The sequence below is a fragment of the Plutella xylostella genome, chromosome 5 (assembly GCF_932276165.1).
Source record: "Plutella xylostella chromosome 5, ilPluXylo3.1, whole genome shotgun sequence".
Classification (NCBI taxonomy): Eukaryota; Metazoa; Arthropoda; class Insecta; order Lepidoptera; family Plutellidae; genus Plutella; species Plutella xylostella.
In genome coordinates, this window is record NC_063985.1 from 2010580 (window position 1) to 2027823 (window position 17244).

Sequence of the window (17244 nt, forward strand, 5' to 3'; positions counted from 1 at the left end):
ACAAAGTTAAATAAAATTAAATCTATGACCTCTTGCTCTGACATTATACTGTCGGAGCAAGAGACAAACTATTTAATTTTATTTAACTTCGTTGTGCAAGACGCCCTTAGACACGAAATAAAACCACGTGTAAAATTATAAATAGTCTTTAATTAGTGATCCCTCCAAAATTAAACTGACGACTCTATTTCATAATATAAATAAAACAACACAACCGGGAAACATTGTTATGTACCTATTGCACAATACTTATTTAATGCAATAGAAAAAATCGCGGGTTTCATATGAATTCCGTAATCTTGGGAACAACTTTATACAAATTATTAACACAGAAAGTGAAAAGAAACATAAAGCGAGGGTCGCTGATCGTTTTTCTAATATCACACGCTATCTAGTGTAATTATTATTCTTAGGAATTAATTATAGCGAAAAGTTATCTTCTGTCCATTGCCACTTCATTGATATTCATCATAACTGGCTCCGTTCTAGTATTGCATTTTAATTATTGATCAATCACAGAATTCCGAAGAAATAATTGCCAACAGACTGATCCACGGCAAACACATAAAATCATTATTATTTTAACCGTCTACATCGTTATACAAATACTACGGTACCACCAACTTATCTGACCCAGTTACGAAAAAGTATGCAATTTCGTCCTTAGGTTTACAGTTTGGCCTTATTATTATGTGCTAGCTGGCTGAAAATTTTAAAAAGTTATATTGTCTATGGAATCTCAGAATAAGCCTTTGTTTAAAAAAATTTGCATACGTTCGTACTGGCCGGTCGCATTCTCTGTGAGCAAGGAGGTGTGAGTGTCGGGTGGACTACGCGACGTAGTTGTATTGGTTGGGGTTGTCCTTATCACGTTCCATGTAGTCGCGGTCGATGAGCGATTCTATGCGTTTCTTCAGGTCTGCCGGCTGGAAATAAGGATGGAGATTCATTAGTTCCTCATGTAATCTGAAGTTAGGTAGGTACATAATACTTGGAAAAAGGCTTCTAACGTGGGGGCCAAAAAGTTTTTTTAAAGTTCACAAGACTTTCTCTTGTATTTGATGACGCATACAAACGGACATTATAACACGCCCAGATAAAGAAACAGTATGAAAATGGTGGCGGGGCTTTACATATGCGTAAGTGTTTGTGAACCTCACCTTGACGGGGAACTTGAGTTGGTTATAAAGCTCCGATATGAGCAGGTTGTGCGACAGCTGCTTGCGCATCTTCATGACGCGCACGATGGCCGCGTCGATCTGGTACTGCTGGTTTCCTACTACTCTGTGATGTGCATTGCTTTCTATTCTCTGTGGGCTACCTGTAGTACCTGAATCTGGCTCCGCTGGAACTGTTGCGCATATCCCTTTACGATCTAAACTGCCTTCACCACGCTGGTCCACTAGATGGTTTCACATTATGTAGATTAGGTTTCCTCACGATGTTTTCCTTCCCCGTAAGACTACTCCAAAATAAAATATAAGCAGTGTTTAGGACAGGTACTAAACACTACTTATATTGTATTTTGACGCAGGTGCCAGCTACAGACAGGCGACTGCAGAGCGACTGCGCAGGATAGAGACCAGTGGCGACTTCTTGTTTCTGAGGCCAAGATCCACTTCGGGTCGCTGAGCCAGCGGAGTAAGTAAGTAAGTGTTTGTGAACCTCACCTTGACGGGGAACTTGAGTTGGTTATAAAGCTCAGATATGAGCAGGTTGTGCGACAGCTGCTTGCGCATCTTCATGACGCGCACGATGGCCGCGTCGATCTGGTACTGCCGGTCTCCTGCTACTCTGTGATGTGCATTGCTTTCTATTCTCTGTGGGGGTACTAGTACCTGCATCTAGCTCCGTTGGAACCGTTGCGCATATCCCTTTAAGATCTAAACTGCCTTCCTAAGCTGAGACCATTTACCACCACGCTGCTCCACTGGGTGGGTTCCACAACACTACTGAACATACATATGATGACTACATGATAGACAACTCCTACATTGGTGACCCCGACGTGATATAAACACTTTGGACACGCTACTTTTTGACTTTCTGTTAGACAACTCCTACAAAACTACCCTAGAACCCAATACTAGCCTAGTATTCTACCCTCACCTTGACAGGAAACTTGAGCTGGTTATAAAGCTCCGATATGAGCAGGTTGTGCGACAGCTGCTTGCGCATCTTCATGACGCGCACGATGGCGGCGTCGATCTGGTACTGCCGGTCTTGGAACACGCGCTCTTCCGTCGCCTTCTGTTCTTCGCTCTGTGTGGTGAAATGGTAAACGATCATATACTATGCGTTCATAACTTATTTGCGAATAAGGTCTTATGTACAGAAACCTGACCCCTCTTACAGTGACATTACTACTGACAGGGGTATATCTCTGTAGTATACCGATCTGCCATTTTTTAAAACAAATCTAAATATGGCATTTTAGGCAGAGAGAGGGCGACTAAACTCGAAATGAAAGGAATCACTGCAACAATAAAACTTTTAGAAATTCTTGGAAAAAATAATTTTCTTATGTTAAAGTCATGTGACTAACCAAATATGACGCCGTCATGACGTAATATGTATCACAATTAAATCAAACATATTATGTAATTTTAAATGTAGAATGTATATAGATAACCTATAGAGCATTCGTTGGTGAAATTACCATCACTACTAGATCAAACCATTCTTACAACAGTTACAATTCGTCTTTTAAACACCCTATAGAAAGCTTCCTACCGTCTCCTTCATCTGTATCTGGTTAATCTTGATCCGGAACAGCTTGTTCGTAAACTCGGCGTTGAAGTTGAACTGGTCGGCGGCGTCCACCTCTCGTCCTTTAGGCGTCTTGGTGAGCACGCGAGCTTTGCCACACGCCAGGGATTGTAGTGTGCGCCTGAGTTCACCGTCCTGGGGGGGGTGGTAATATTTATTAGGTGTTATTACTAGGCCTAACTCATCCACCAACCCGCACTAGGCCAGCGTGGTGGACTAGGCCTAAAACCCTTCCTTCATTGGAAGGAAACCCGTGTCTCAGCAGTGGGGACGTGATGGGTCGTGATGATGATGATGATTATTAGGTGTGCCTTATGTAGGCGACAATGTACGAAAAGGATCTTATTAAATTACTTAAAAGTTGACTGAACGGTTTGCAAGCATAACCATTATGCTCACGACTGCAAACCCCCAGGTTACGTTACAACGTTCATTTTTCCAATAACATAAACTATTCGTAGAAGGCATTTTAAGACCCCTTTGGAGTTGCGGGATTACGCGAATACATGAAGACCAATGCCATTGGTTTGATATTCTTCTTTTACGTCTTTGACAGGCAACCCGTACCAACAACGTCAGATCATTAACTCTTTCCTAAAACCCACTGCACCTGTAAGCACCAGAACAATACAACACACACTCCTCAAACCCTAAACATTTCTTGCCACAACCTTCTCGCTTGGCAGGCGGGTATGAGTTTACCTCAATGTTAGTGGCAGTCTTGATCTCCTCGTAGCTGAGCGAGTCGGCGTCGTTGAACAGCAGCAGCACCAGCCCCTGGAACAGCGACACCTGCAGCTCCTTGTTACCCTGGGGACGAAAATAATAATGGATTAGACCAACTGCATGCGAAGTGTTAGTTTTTACACAATCCGAGTCGTGGCGATTAAACGCGAATTTATATTGACCACTATTTCGGCGCCATAAGAAATTGTAAAAATTAACGCATTAATTTTGTTCACTTTTCAATAGATTGTTCGTTACTTTCAAACGTTACCGAAAAATCGGTCATCTCCATCACCCTAAAACTGCCGTTATAAACCTTTTTGTCTTAATACACTCAAAACTTTAACTAGTGTACGTATTATTAACTATAAATACCTGCGGGAACCCAGCTATCAACTCCGTATGCCCGAGCGTCGGCTGCCACTGCAGCTTGCGCCCGCTGTGCTTGGCCAGGTAGAACTTGGAGAAGTGCTCCTGGTTTACTGCACGGATTATTAACCCCCGACGACAAAGAGGTGTGTTATATGTTTACCTGCCTGTCTGTAGTACCGTAGCTCCCAATCGGCTGAACAAAATTTAGATTTGTTCTTTATAGGCATAGCCCCGAGTGTTTTTAGCTATATTTTATAAATGGTCGGAGGTTTTTTAGCTTACTAACCTGCGGAAACCCAGCCCTCAACACGGTATGCCCGAGCGTCGGCTGCCACTGCAGCTTCCGTCCACTATGCTTGGCCAGGTAGAACTTGGAGAAGTGCTCCTGATGCCGCGTCAGCTCGGCCGGCAGCCGCGCCGCGCCCGCGCCGTACGTCGGCCAGAACCCCGCGGTTAATATGTAGACTGACAGCTCGAGGTTGGACGACTCGCCGGAGGCTAGCAGGTGCTGGTAGGGAGAGAATGGGTGTTAGATTGTTGCGGTGTAAGAAAGGAGCTTTACTAAGTGACGTCAACATCAATAACTTTATTTGTATACGTCAGGAGGACCATGAGCTGTCAGCGTCAGACGCTAATCTAACTGGCTAATCGTTTTAACACGGTGACAATTCCTTAGATATAAAAGGAACAAAGGCTATCACGAGCACTAGTCAATAATCTGGAAACCTATCACGGAACCGCGTCAAGGCATCATAGAACCAATATGTAATATTGTAATTTGGTAGTATATAAAATCGATTTAGGAGACTCGTACTACGACCGATTAATAGCGTAGGGCATGCAGGAGGGTGATTAAATGATTAGTATACCTATTTACCTATTCTGGTGATTGTACCTACCTATATTTAACCGTTAAATTGTATTGCTTAACTTTACGTGTTGATAACTTTATGTAAGTAAGTACCTAATTAAGTTAGTTATTTAGATACTGCTTTCCTTACCTATGATAAAATAAATACCTACTTTCTAAGTGTGTGCTTAAGATGTCCGTAGGGTGGCGTCGAAAGCCATAATACAGGGTTTACCTAGTTTGGTTTTCGATGTGTATTGTGTTAGGTTAACATTTATGCTCACACTATTATAGTTGTACCTACTTTAAAATTGACGTTGTATACTACTACCGATGTTTGTAAATGAATAAAGATATTTCTATTTCTATTTCAATCTACAACTAACTACACTAACTAACTTTCTCAAAGACAAAACTACATAATTATCGCAAAAACACTCACCTGCTTATACGTAATATTGATATCCTTCGACAACTCCATATCTTTAAACATGCCCTCTAGCTTACACGTAAAGCCACCGCCACACTCTTGCTTCAATTTACTCAACATTGACTTCTCTGCATCCACGGAGGCCGACTTGCCAACCAGCAACCTCTTTGCCAGATCCTTCTTGTAGAATGCTTCAAAAACGTCCTTTCCGTGGATGAATCGGAAGAGAACCATTATTTTGTCTAGAAGGCGCTCTAGCTCCTCTTCCGTTGCTTCTTTGTTGCCTGCGCGCAGTTTCACGTCTACGAATTTGGCTGTAAAAAGAGTATTTTGGTTACACTTTCGTTGTATTGCAATATTTTGGGGTATATTTTTGTCGAGCCGTAAGTGGTAACAGGTAGAGTATAGTATGTGGTGGGGATAGCTGGGAGCTTAGAGAGGTAACAATTGGTTATAGAAATAATTTAATGAATTTAATGATTTATTAATATATATGGTGTAAAAATGAACATAATCGTACCAATAAGCTCAGCGGGTTTGTTCTGTCTCTGGTTGATGAAGTGTTCGAAGGCCTCCCTCATACTGTACAGGAACTTGTCATTTCTCTGTAAAAATAAATATACAGGTTATTGGTAAGTAGACCGGATAATTTTCAGAGGGTGATAGTAGGGGTAGGTACAAACTATTTTGACCATGAGATGCCCTGGTCTAAAGGTGACCTGTTTCAAGATATTCGACTTTTAAGAAGTTTTTAAAAAAGTCATCACCAGACTATAAAGAAAATACATGTCGCAGCCGGATCATGTAATCCGTCGTAGTACGTTATGACTATCCGTTTTATAATGACGGCTCAACGAATGTATAGTGACCTTTCCCTTGCATTGTACCCATCATACTACATACTGATCAATTCACTATGAATTATGGTAAATTGGTAATGTCATAAAGTGAATTAATTAAAATATGTTAGGTTACCTGGAAGCAGGTGGTGACGATGTGGTCCAGCTGCTCCTTGAACTCCAGCAGCTCGGCCACCATCGTCTTGTCGCGCTCCGGCTCGATCACTATCGTGCGACCCTTCTTCTGCAAGAGGCAATGTGGGGGGACAATGGTTAAGAGCTGTAGTTGAGAGGTAAAGTAATGAAACTGGATAAAGCTGTAATCAAGGAAAATATCGTGAGGAAATAGAGAATAGAGTGGTGGGCAATGGTCCAGGCTACGGAAAACAGCTTAAAGCAACTACACTCCAGTAGGTAAAAGAATCTAATACATGAGTGATAAATCTCTGTACGCCAATATTCATGTCATAGGTTTTAGTCAATAATCTGTTCAAAGGACAAAAATATCTTCTTTGTCACACTTTAGATGACAAACACAACACAAACCTTAATATAAGCGTTATAATGGCTGCACAGCTCATTAAGGCCATCCTTGACCCTACTGAACAAGTTATACAGTGTAGTCAGGTCAGCCAGCCGAGGTCCGTCCATCAGTGACTCCAGTCCCTTGCTGAGGATGCCCGCCAGGTGCTCGCTTAGCAGCTGCCGCTCTACTGTGTGGACTAGCTGCCATCTGGAAGAGGATATGGAGTTTAGGGAGGTGATTTTGATAGTTTTATATTGTTATGCAGACTAGCTATCTGCAAAAAAATATGGGTTTTAGCGTAGATTTTTAATATTTTTGTATTGTTTCGTGGATATGTGTAAGTTGTACAGGGTGGGGTTTGTTTGTATACGTCCTGCTGGGCAGTCAGTGACTAACGTTATTCTGACTCACATATACTCACTTTACACATATATATCCACTATAAACATAATTGAATGGCAGGGTCCAGTCATGCCAGTCTCTCAATCACTCACAAGTCTCAAGACACAAAAGCCGCTAAACCTACTTGGTGGAAGGGTCCAGATAATGCAGCAGCCTCTCATTCTCCTCGCGCAGTCTCTTCTCCACGTGCGCCAGGTACTCGGGCACGGCCAGCTCGCGCATCAGCCGCTGCCCCTCCGCCGCGTAGAGACGCTCTGTGGCTTGCAGGAATCTGTAGGGAGAGGGGGTGGTGTTAGAGGGAGATAGAGACTGTTGAGTTAAACTCACAGCAGTAGTGGCTACTTTTTTTCAGGTTTACCTTGGTAAGAGTCTTGATATACCATAAGCAGTTGTTTGGATTGTTTGTGATTGCTTTGTAGGCAAGACCAGGTTTTATATTTTTAATAATGTAGCAATGATGGCTAGAAGAGCTAAAGATATGTTATTTTATTACATTATATCATTTTGATAACATTGATAAATAATACACATCAAACTCGTTTAAGTTTAATGGAATTAAGAGTTATTTCTATAAAACTCTTTCAAGATTTCAGTGCAGTTTCTTGCAAGATAGAAAGTAGCTAATGTTGCAGTATGCATTAATCTCTACTTTCATTATAATTATGAATGCTTCGGAACAGTAAGTTAAACACTTTCACTCTATTCATAGAATAATATTTAAACAATGCTCTATTGTTACACTAAAATACTGAAAACAGGTCTACATTAATATAATGCATTAGTCATTCCTTGATAATATTATCATATTCTGTTAAAGAATTTCAGCCAAGAAGCCAAGAATTTCATGAATCTATTGTTATTGTAACCAAATCCAGACATATTCCAAAAAGAAAATGATTAATATTATTTCTTGCCCGTATGTTTATATTTATACCATCTACCTCATAAGCAGAGAAAAATCAAATCATACTTGTGTTCAAAAGCCTCCTGATAGATCTGCAAGTCAGAGAGCATCCTCAGAAGACTCTTGAGCAGGGAGCGGTCAACGGCATCGCCCCCGCGCTCCCGCTCGATGATGACCAGCAGACCGTCCACCGTGCGCGTCTGCACCAGTGTGTTCATTGCTATGTGATGCCGGAACAAATCTAGACCCATGTCCCTGGAAGATTGAAATTGGATTAGCATTTAGGACTAAAACTTTTAATAATATTTTTTTTTAGCTATTTTAGCTATGTTTATTAATTATGTTAGGCTTGTCCAAGTTAACAATGGATAAACACTTCATTTAAATTTAATATCTCTGTGCTTTTCTTATGTTTTATTAATCATGGCTCAAGGATTTTAATTTCCAGCAGGCTAGTAAAAGGTGACAATGGCTAAATAATTAAATATCTCTTGCACTTTCCTTATGTTTCTTATTATGGCCCAGCCTTTAGACAAATGGTGTGAAGGTTAAACAAGTACATTTTTCTCATCATCAATGCAAAAGTTTGTAAGTATGGATGGATGTTTCTTACATTTGCACACAAAAACTACTGAACGGAAAACTTTTAAAGGTGAAGCAAAACAAAGCAAAGCAAAGGTTTGTTGATGTTGCTGTCCTAAGGTACCCTAGTGGTACAGAGGGCCTTTACAAGCGCCACTGCATTCTGTCCTCAGCAACTACTCTCTCCTGCGTCCAGCTCAGTCTTGGTTTACTTACCAAATAGAGTGTATGCTAGGATTTTGCAAGACGTAGGTTCTATCGAGGTAGAGGAAGATGCTGCGTATCATGATCATCTGTCGGCAGTGCGCTCGCCAGCAGTCGTCCATGCGCTTGAGGAACACCTGCCGGTCCATGCTCTCCGACAGGAACTGCTCGATGTTGGCCTTCACATGAGCTTCTACCAGGTTTGTTAAATTCACATACAGTTGCGAGGCCATCTACGGATATTAAAAATTACATTAAAATGAAATTAAACATATTTTAGGATTATTGTATTTAAATGAGAGCTTAGGCCCATTGGATATAGCGTGATTTTGTTCCGTGAGATTTTACCTTGTGGCTGCACATATTCTCAACTGCCTGGTATAACTCCTCTAGAGAATAATCTATAGCCTTTGAGGTCTGGATGGCGATCACGGCTTCCTTTAACTTGCTCCATGTCGTTTCCTGATAGTTCTCTGGAAGGTTCGGTGTGCCTGCGGATATAAACAACGTTTAGAAAAAAAAACTTAGGTTATAAAAAAATATCATCAACAAAATGTTTACGCACTTTTGAAATTCTTTATAATTAGCTTTTTTGTTGTAGCTCCTGGTTTGTTCATCGATGACGATGTTAACTTTATTGTTCTAGTTTTAGAAAAGTTTGATTTCTTCTCATTGACATTCATATCGTCCGATTTTATTCTTTTGCTACACTGTTCACTGTTGGGTAAAGAACGTTTTCTACACTGATTTGAGCCTTCTTCGGCTAAAACAGGCGTCTTTGCTAATTCAGACATGTAAGCATGATACGGCCGCAGCCCCGACACGAATTAATACGTAAAAATGCTAATCAATTATAAACAAATAAAAATACAGGCTATTTCGCTAATCGTTTACAAAAACCACCATTACAATAAATTTTCGCAAAATTACGATAGAGGGCGCTGTGTGCAACTGTCAAAATGTCAAAAACGTCAAATGTTCGCTGACGTTTATTCGTTCATTGATTTTGAAACGTACTTCAGTGCCAACGTGTGCAAAAGGCAAAAGGGCATAATAAGGCAAATCATTTTTTTGTCTGGTCACACTACAAAAAGTTTCGAAGCGGCAAAAATGAAAACATAATATCCATTTCCGTTTTCTACATTTATTAGACAGGCTGTTTTGTTTTCATTTCCGTTTTCTAATCTATTTTCCAGATTCCAGATTGCCAGGCTGTTGGGTCTCCTCATAAATAAACTTATTTTAGTAACTTTGTGGTTCTCCTCTACTCCAACAGTTAGGGTAACGTAACGTACCTTGGGACGCTTGTACCTCGGGACATTGATTGTATTTTAAAAACCGGCTAAATAAACACATTAAAATTCTACCCTAGGCATAGTATTTTACTCGCTTGGCAAAACTAGTGAGTCTCGTGATCATACCAGCATCGAGTGTGTGGTGAAGACAATATGAAGTTTTTTGGAGTCAAAAGTAGCTTTTGTATAGTTTTTTGTGTTGCTTTATCTCATTGAGGCATGCTCAAAATAAAGACATGGATGTCACGTATAACTTTTCAGTTATTTAATTTTATGACATGGCAATTATCTGAAAGATTCCTATTAATTAATAATAAAGATATTTAAATTTTGGTTAAATATTGCTTTTTTGTACCTTGGGACACGATTAAATTTGTACCTTGGGACACTGTTTCCTATGGCTTTGTACTATGGAAAATGCAAACATCTAAATAACGCCTTATATCTCTGCTCTTATTAGTGCCAGAGTGAAACTAGATAGAATAGAGATGCAGTTAATCAATAAGAACAGAGATATAAGGCGTTATTTAGAAGTTTGCATTTTCCATAGTACAAAGCTATAGGAAACAGTGTCCCAAGGTAAAAACGTGTAACGTACCTTAGGTCAAAACAAGCATTTTTACTTTTATCTTAATTTAATAAAATCTGGCCACACTAAAGCTTTAGCACAAATACTAGTGATAATAGATTATATATCCTACCGAATAAAGAAAATTTCACATTAATATCTTAGTTGTACGCTGCGATAGCTTCATTCAAAGTTGGGGTAGTCGAAAATGTCCCTAGGTACGTTACGTTACCCTACCTATCAGTTCATCGGCAATATCCACATAATATACAGATAGTACCTAGTAGTAGAGTAGTAGATGACTGGCCACTGTTACTTCAGCTTGCAGATTTTAAGAAGTCGGTAATTACTTTATAACCTTTTCGAATCCTTTTGTGGTGCACGACCGTGGATCGTGGGCAGTCCTTTCACCATGGTGATACGCCCTTTTTATGTATAGTTAAGCCCATGTATAATTTATTTCTGACACGATAAGAACACCCTTTCGGAATACATATTAGTTATATGTATGTAGAATGTAGATTCCTGCTGGTGACCGTTCAGAAAACTTGCTTGTATTTAAGTATAATATCTATTTCCGGAGGGACTATTTTAATTTATGGTCCATCCAGTTACCTACCTACCTACCTACCTACGTGTTTCTTTTCCATACACTTACCAGATTGAAAAATAGCACCTAAAAGCCTCTAGAGCTGCTCGTGGTGTGTATACTTATGCCCAGCTTTTAGAAGCTCTGCAATCATTTCGAGTAGCTGTAATCATAGGTTTTAAGTTATTAAATAAATAAATAAATGTCCATTTCCTCTTCATCCAGAGATACCAGAGTTATGTTGTTACCCTAATCTGCCTTAAATCCACGTCTTCGATGTCGTCATTGTAACAATAACATCTTATAATAAGATACATAGAGAACTAAGTAGTAACGTAGGTAGCAGGCTAACTGGTTCACTATTTTATTTTATTGGACTAGTTAACTAGTATGAGAGCAAGTTTCATCCCAGAAATCACTTTCAAAGCACGATGCGCGAATCGCAACCATTGCACCGGCTGTTAAGCAGATAACATAAATTAGATTTTTTAATCAAGTGCTATTGTCGTGCAGGGCATGAGCAAGTTGTATTTGATTACACCCTCGCCGCGTGCAGCGTAGGGCCGGGGGTGTAACAAGTGCGCTCCGCCCCCGCCCATTCACTCCCGGAGCCCGCTCTCCATTCAATCGTCTCGGAGCGGTCCGATCGCTCGCCTCTCGACAAGGCTCCGTCGCGTGGGAGTTACGCGGCTTCCGGTTGCCGCGATTTTCATCCGCGCGTAATTAAAAATAAACTTTTGTTTTTTTTTGTTTAAAAATTCGGGTTGTGTTCCAAAATTTTTTTTTTGTAAAAATGGGTGAGCAAGTTTTTGCCATGGCGGATGATAATTTAGAGCAGCACATCGTGACGTTGTTTGAGAAGTTGGAGTGTATGCGTCGGGACGGGCGCGGGGGTGAGACGGGGGCGTGCGGGCGGGTGCCGGCGCGGCTGGAGCTGCGGTCGCTGGGGCTGTGGAAGGCGGTGGTGGCGGAGTGCGCGGCGTCCTTCCTCTACGTGTTCATAGTGTGCGGCGCGGCGGGCGGCGCGGGCGTGGGCGCCTCCGCCTCGGCCGTGCTGCTGGCCACCGCGCTGGCCTCGGGATGCGCTATTGCCACACTCACGCTATGCTTCGTCAATATTTCTGGTAAGATTACGGTCCTGAAATGTCTAAATCATACCATCATTTGTACGCCGTAGTCAGCAGGCACAGTCCACAGCTGGTTCTTCTAAGTCCAAGACAGCAGTCAGCTGGATGGATGTGACTTCGTATCACATCCATCCAGCATCTTGTTTGCATCAAACTTTGGCCAGCTTTCGTAGACGGAATCGCTTTTGACATCTACTATAAATCTTGAATCAAAACCAACCCATAGTAAATTTATAAAATATACCTACCTATATTCCGACCTACGTACGAGCGATAGCTAGCCACATAGGTATTAGGTATATCTAGCTAAGCATATTAAATTCAGTTGCAGAAATTCACCAGATAAAGATCATCGTACACTGTAAATTCAGCTTGGTTAAAGCTTTCAACAAGGAGGTTGCGCGAAAAAAAAACAAAAGCATTCCGCATCTGTCCCGTGCACGTGTATTACCTGCGGCGAGGAATACCTTATTCCGAGTTTTTTTACCCGCAAGGTGCACCCCGGAGCTGCCTAGTTGCGTTGAAGCAAACTATGTATATGAATCTACTTACACGAATTATAATATTTGATATAATTGTGGTAGAGTGAATCCTAAAAATACGATAGAAATTATTATGGGTACATTCGTGACGAATGTCGTTTGTTTTGCCGCTTTGTTTCAAAACACAATCTTAGGTACCTACAACCCACCCAACCCAATGAACTAAAGAAAAGATGTTGCTTCAGCTTGTGCCTCGCAGGCAAAATCAAGTGGGCATCCATGTATAATAGTCGCCTATATGGATATCATTTCGTAATTTATTTCCATTTGATAACGGTGCCGGCGGCTGAGTTACGGGGTAGATCGTAGCGTGCAGATGTTCACAATTATCTACCTTTTTTTTAACGAGGGTTGTGCCTCATCAGTTGAGCTCCGACATTTTTTCTCCTCAGCAGTTTTTTGTTTCAAAGATTTTGAAATCCCTTCAGGAAATTGCCTGTAATGACGTCCATTCGAAAGACATTAAAGTTTGGAGCAAAGGGATTGTTTTTGATATTATTTTGATAAAAATATACTTACAGACTTTTACAGTCCTACTTACACACACTGAGTTACACATTTTTTAATTTCAAATAAAACTTAGTAAGTTGTTATTTATATTTAATGCAGAAATAAACATATGATTGAGAAACTCTACCATGTTCTGTTACACAATCTATTAACTAATAGTAGTTAAGGTAAGCACCTATCTTTATATATATACTTAGGTAAAAGTAAGTAGTCGGTGGAAACCCAAAACATAATCATAAATAATATCAAAAGATGTTCACAGAAAGTGCCCTTTATATCCCAATTTTTTCACAATAACAACAGCCCCTTGCCCGCGGTCGACCGCGTGTCATCGCACCCTTGCTTACCCTTCCGCCCCTTGCCCATAAACTTTATGACGTCCAATTATTTATGGACTGAAAAACTCGCGGACAATAACACTTTAAATTATATCATACATTCATCTGACAATTCGGCACCGAGCTCCACAATTGGAACCTAATTCAAAATGCACGGTTAATTCTGGCCCTCGCTCGCTAGGCTTAGTGCCGCGCTAATTTCCTCTAATGGAGAACTAAACATAACTGTATTGTTTGACCGAATTTATCTTTGACCACTAGAGCTTTTGTTAAAGAGGTCATTTTAGAACTGCTAGTAGGGTTCGCCGATATCTTAAATTATGTTCAGTATCTACGCTAACTTAGTACCTATCTAGAAATATAAATTACTAAGTATTTTGAAATAAAACAGGTGAATACTTACACATAATTAAGTAGGTAATAAAATAAAGAAAGATGTTGTTCTGATAAGCTACAGCTGTAAGTTCCAATTAACTGCCCTATGGTGGTAATTATCAGGGATAATGTAGGCCATTTAGTGCAATGATCATTTAGGGCAGCCAATAACCAAGCTGAGCTGAGCTTATGAGCACAGTGACAGTCTAGCGTTAGTTGTACAGATAGCGTAAACAAGCCTATATTATAGATATAACTATCCTCCAAGTAATAACTCTCCCACAAGTTACAGTTAAGTATATCTATCAATGGCCCGTTTCAGTAACTACAATACATTTTCTTAATAAACCTGTCAGATGTAAAGACAGGCCGTCATACTGATGAGGGTTATAGGTAATATACTTCGAATAATCGAAGGTAACTAATATAGGTCTAGACTAGACGGTGATGGTGGGACTACCTTGATAGGTGATGTAGGAAGAAAGGTGAAGAAAGTTAAGCCTTTGCTTAGCAGTAACAAAAACCTTAACAAAAAAAACTGTCAGCAGCTGGCTGATAATAGTCGACACGTGCCCTGATGCTACCATTATGCTAGCTACGTTATGATCAGTGGCTTGGTCGACTGGCTCCCGATAATGATTGTGTACTGGAGTGTGAATCGATGCATAAATTATGCCATATTACATTTATAGCCTCGCTGACCTTTCGTCTGAAAACTTACCGCCGCCGCTGTAAATATCATTTTGAAACGGACAGATTTAAATGCAGTTTGCTGCAGTCTGGGGTTCTAATACGAGTAGACAGCTTTAAAAAGCAGTCTCAAAATTATAATAATGAAACTTTTGGTGCTTGCTAAAAATGGGATGGTATTTTCTAAACTAAAGTAAAGAAAGAAAGAAAGAAATAGTTTATTCGCCTTCAAGAATACACAACATGGAAAATCAAATAACAATACAAATTAGGTAGGTACACAGCTTATACATTAAATAAATAAACAATATTTTATGGTTGCCAATCTCCATGTCGTGCACAGTGATAGCGAAATGGTTCAGACTCAGCATGTGCTACATATATAAGTGTGTATATATATATAGCGCTGATAATTCTGCCAGAACCAGTTCTTAAAGGGTACCAGTACCTATTATTATAATCATGGCTTGCCTATAACAGACATGAATATAATCACTGACCTAACATATAAAAGCTACATAATCAATCTCGTAAGGGGCGTAGTATTACCTAATTAAAACATTAAAGCTACGAAAATTGAGATTAAACAGTTATGCAAAGTGGATTAGCTTGTCAACGTGAATTATGTGTTACGTGAACATAATTTTTAACAAGTTAAATTAGAGGATTACAGCGACAACATTTCTAATTGACTCAATCAGCCGCAAGGGCGTGAGTTCGTCGACTCCACATTTTGTTGAGGATTAAATATCTTAAGTATAAATAATTATTGTAAAATCTCAATTATCTTGTGAAATTCAATCACTGTCGTTTACACCTTAAGACCTTAAGAGCACCCTAGGTGCACCCATCCGTTCTATTTACCTTCAGCATTCAATTTATCATCATCATCAGATCAGCTGGTAATCGAGGGCTTAACAAAGACTTCCAAAGACTTTTTCCCGGTGTGCCTATATAAAGTACTCGTTTCTGAAATTCATAGTTTTAATGCTTATATGTCTTCTTCCTACCAGGAGCGCATATAAACCCGGCGGTGTCCGCGGCGCTGTGCGTGCGGCGCAAGGTGTCTCCGCTGCGGGCTGCTCTGTACATCGCGGCCCAGTGCGGGGGCGCCATCGCCGGCGCTGCCGCCATTTATGGGTAAGTGCTTTATGTAAGGAGCTTTTAGGGATTGTCCCGCGATGAAAATTGTATGGTATGTTGAGTCCGCTATCAGCAGCTGCTACTTGTGTGCAATGGGAGATTTTCTTTTGACGTTTAAAAGTTCCAAAATCGACCAATAGATGGCATCCAGCCTGTCGTTTTTAATGAGCTGCATTCTTCTGAGCGGACGGAAGATGTCATAAATGGTACAAAGCTGTCTTAAACTAGTTAACACTTTATATTATGCATAATATAACAGGTAGTTATTGCATATGGTTGAATTCACATCCATTGAGTTTTTGTATTGGCTGAAATGACTGGAATCCATGGCGGCTAAAAATAATATGCAGTGCTGTTGAGTATGGAGTTTTGCTAGCGCCATCTATAATCGGTTTTTGTGTATGGTTGAAAATCTCCCATTGTTACTACTTGTGTGAATTAATTAGTCTGTGTCCCTTTTAGCGAAGTACTTACTTACATCTTTTAACTGGTTTATTACTGGTACATTACGAAAAAGACATTTTGTTTTCACCGTGAATAGGTACGTAGATGATTTTATTACAGAATCATCTAGCTGCTCTTATCCTAGCCAATATATCAAACCTAAGCCAAGCCAATATGTATAACAATACCTAAAACATAAAAAAGTATTTTGTTTAGTATAAGAGACTCCGATCCCACAGGCAAATTGTATACAAACAGTTTTGTGGGACTCATTGTTAAACTACAACTAATATGTAAGCTTAATAAATAAATAAATAAATAAATAAATAAACATTATGCTCAACTTTTCTTAGAACCTATCAACCATCTAAAGCGTACGACGACGCGATTTTATATGATTTCATCGTTACTTTGTCTTCCCTGAATACGTGATGTATGTGAAAGTTTCCTAGAAATCTATCATCTCCTGGTACAATTTTCTCGGGTAATCAATCGGAAACTGAAAGCCTTCAGCGGAATAGGTTAGAATAGAATAGAATACCACTTTATTGACTAAATAGAATAGGTTACATCGTAATTGGCACTTCGGGTTTCAACTTGGCACACCACTCACCACACACGAGATATCATCAAGCTAGTGTTCAACTACAAAGCCATTCCAATTCTGGGAACACAATGTATCAATTGTCACATGACTGCTGGTCAAGATTGCATTCAACAGAGTTCCGGTTCACATTCAGTGTCGTGACGACGGGAAGGCAAGGTCGTCGATCAGACGCTGAAGGGTTACTTTAGCTTGCCAGAAAACGAACGAACGATCGCTGTTATGCAATTGCTACATTTAAGACAGGGTCTTGGTGGGTCGCACGGAAACGTTGTTTTTCGTAAGGTAGAATGACCGCCCTGAGGGACCAATGGCTAGCGCTAATTGATCTGCGGCGTTCCCGGGCGAAGCTGCTCGTGTGTGGAGATGTCTAGGTACGTACTACCAGAGTTAGTAGCAACGTCGCCATGTAGGG

At 40.3% G+C, this 17244-nt stretch overlaps 2 protein-coding genes across 4 annotated transcripts in view; one reads left to right on the plus strand and one right to left on the minus strand.

Annotated features, from left to right (window-relative positions):
- Positions 1-130: 130 nt before the first annotated feature.
- On the minus strand, positions 131-9533 carry LOC105390222 (cullin-4A). Of its 3 annotated transcripts, none has more exons than XM_048633340.1 (15): positions 9170-9533; positions 8953-9095; positions 8617-8837; positions 7885-8073; positions 7039-7185; positions 6533-6719; positions 6123-6230; positions 5668-5752; positions 5160-5461; positions 4154-4375; positions 3472-3579; positions 2734-2904; positions 2209-2262; positions 1671-1769; positions 131-926 (listed from the first exon to the last, which is right to left on the minus strand). In XM_048633340.1, exons 1-15 carry the CDS (start codon positions 9396-9398, stop codon positions 831-833), a joined length of 2361 nt encoding a protein of 786 aa, XP_048489297.1. In that variant the 5' UTR covers positions 9399-9533; the 3' UTR covers positions 131-830. The 3 variants fall into 3 exon arrangements, with proteins under 3 accessions (XP_048489297.1, XP_048489296.1, XP_048489295.1); XM_048633339.1 differs by having other exon boundaries at positions 1671-1739; positions 2179-2262; positions 9170-9532; XM_048633338.1 differs by lacking the exon at positions 1671-1769 and having other exon boundaries at positions 2110-2262; positions 9170-9532.
- A 1944-nt stretch (positions 9534-11477) lies between these two features.
- LOC105383929 (neurogenic protein big brain) overlaps positions 11478-17244 on the plus strand; it is a 51850-nt gene continuing 46083 nt past the window's right edge. Inside the window, exons 1-2 of the mRNA XM_048633360.1 lie at positions 11478-12180; positions 15652-15778. Coding sequence (XP_048489317.1) covers positions 11850-12180; positions 15652-15778 — 458 coding nt within the window. The 5' untranslated portion in view covers positions 11478-11849. The remainder of the gene's footprint in view (positions 12181-15651; positions 15779-17244) is intronic.

Excerpts from the sequence above, each read along its gene's own strand:
- LOC105390222 (XM_048633340.1), bottom strand. The coding sequence starts at position 9,398 with ATGTCTGAATTAGCAAAGACGCCTGTTTTAGCCGAAGAAGGCTCAAAT. Across the intron at positions 5,753-6,122 it reads TCGTCACCACCTGCTTCCAG|AGAAATGACAAGTTCCTGTA; the intron begins GTAACCTAACAT and ends TTATTTTTACAG. Across the intron at positions 3,580-4,153 it reads TGAGGGCTGGGTTTCCGCAG|GGTAACAAGGAGCTGCAGGT; the intron begins GTTAGTAAGCTA and ends TTTCGTCCCCAG.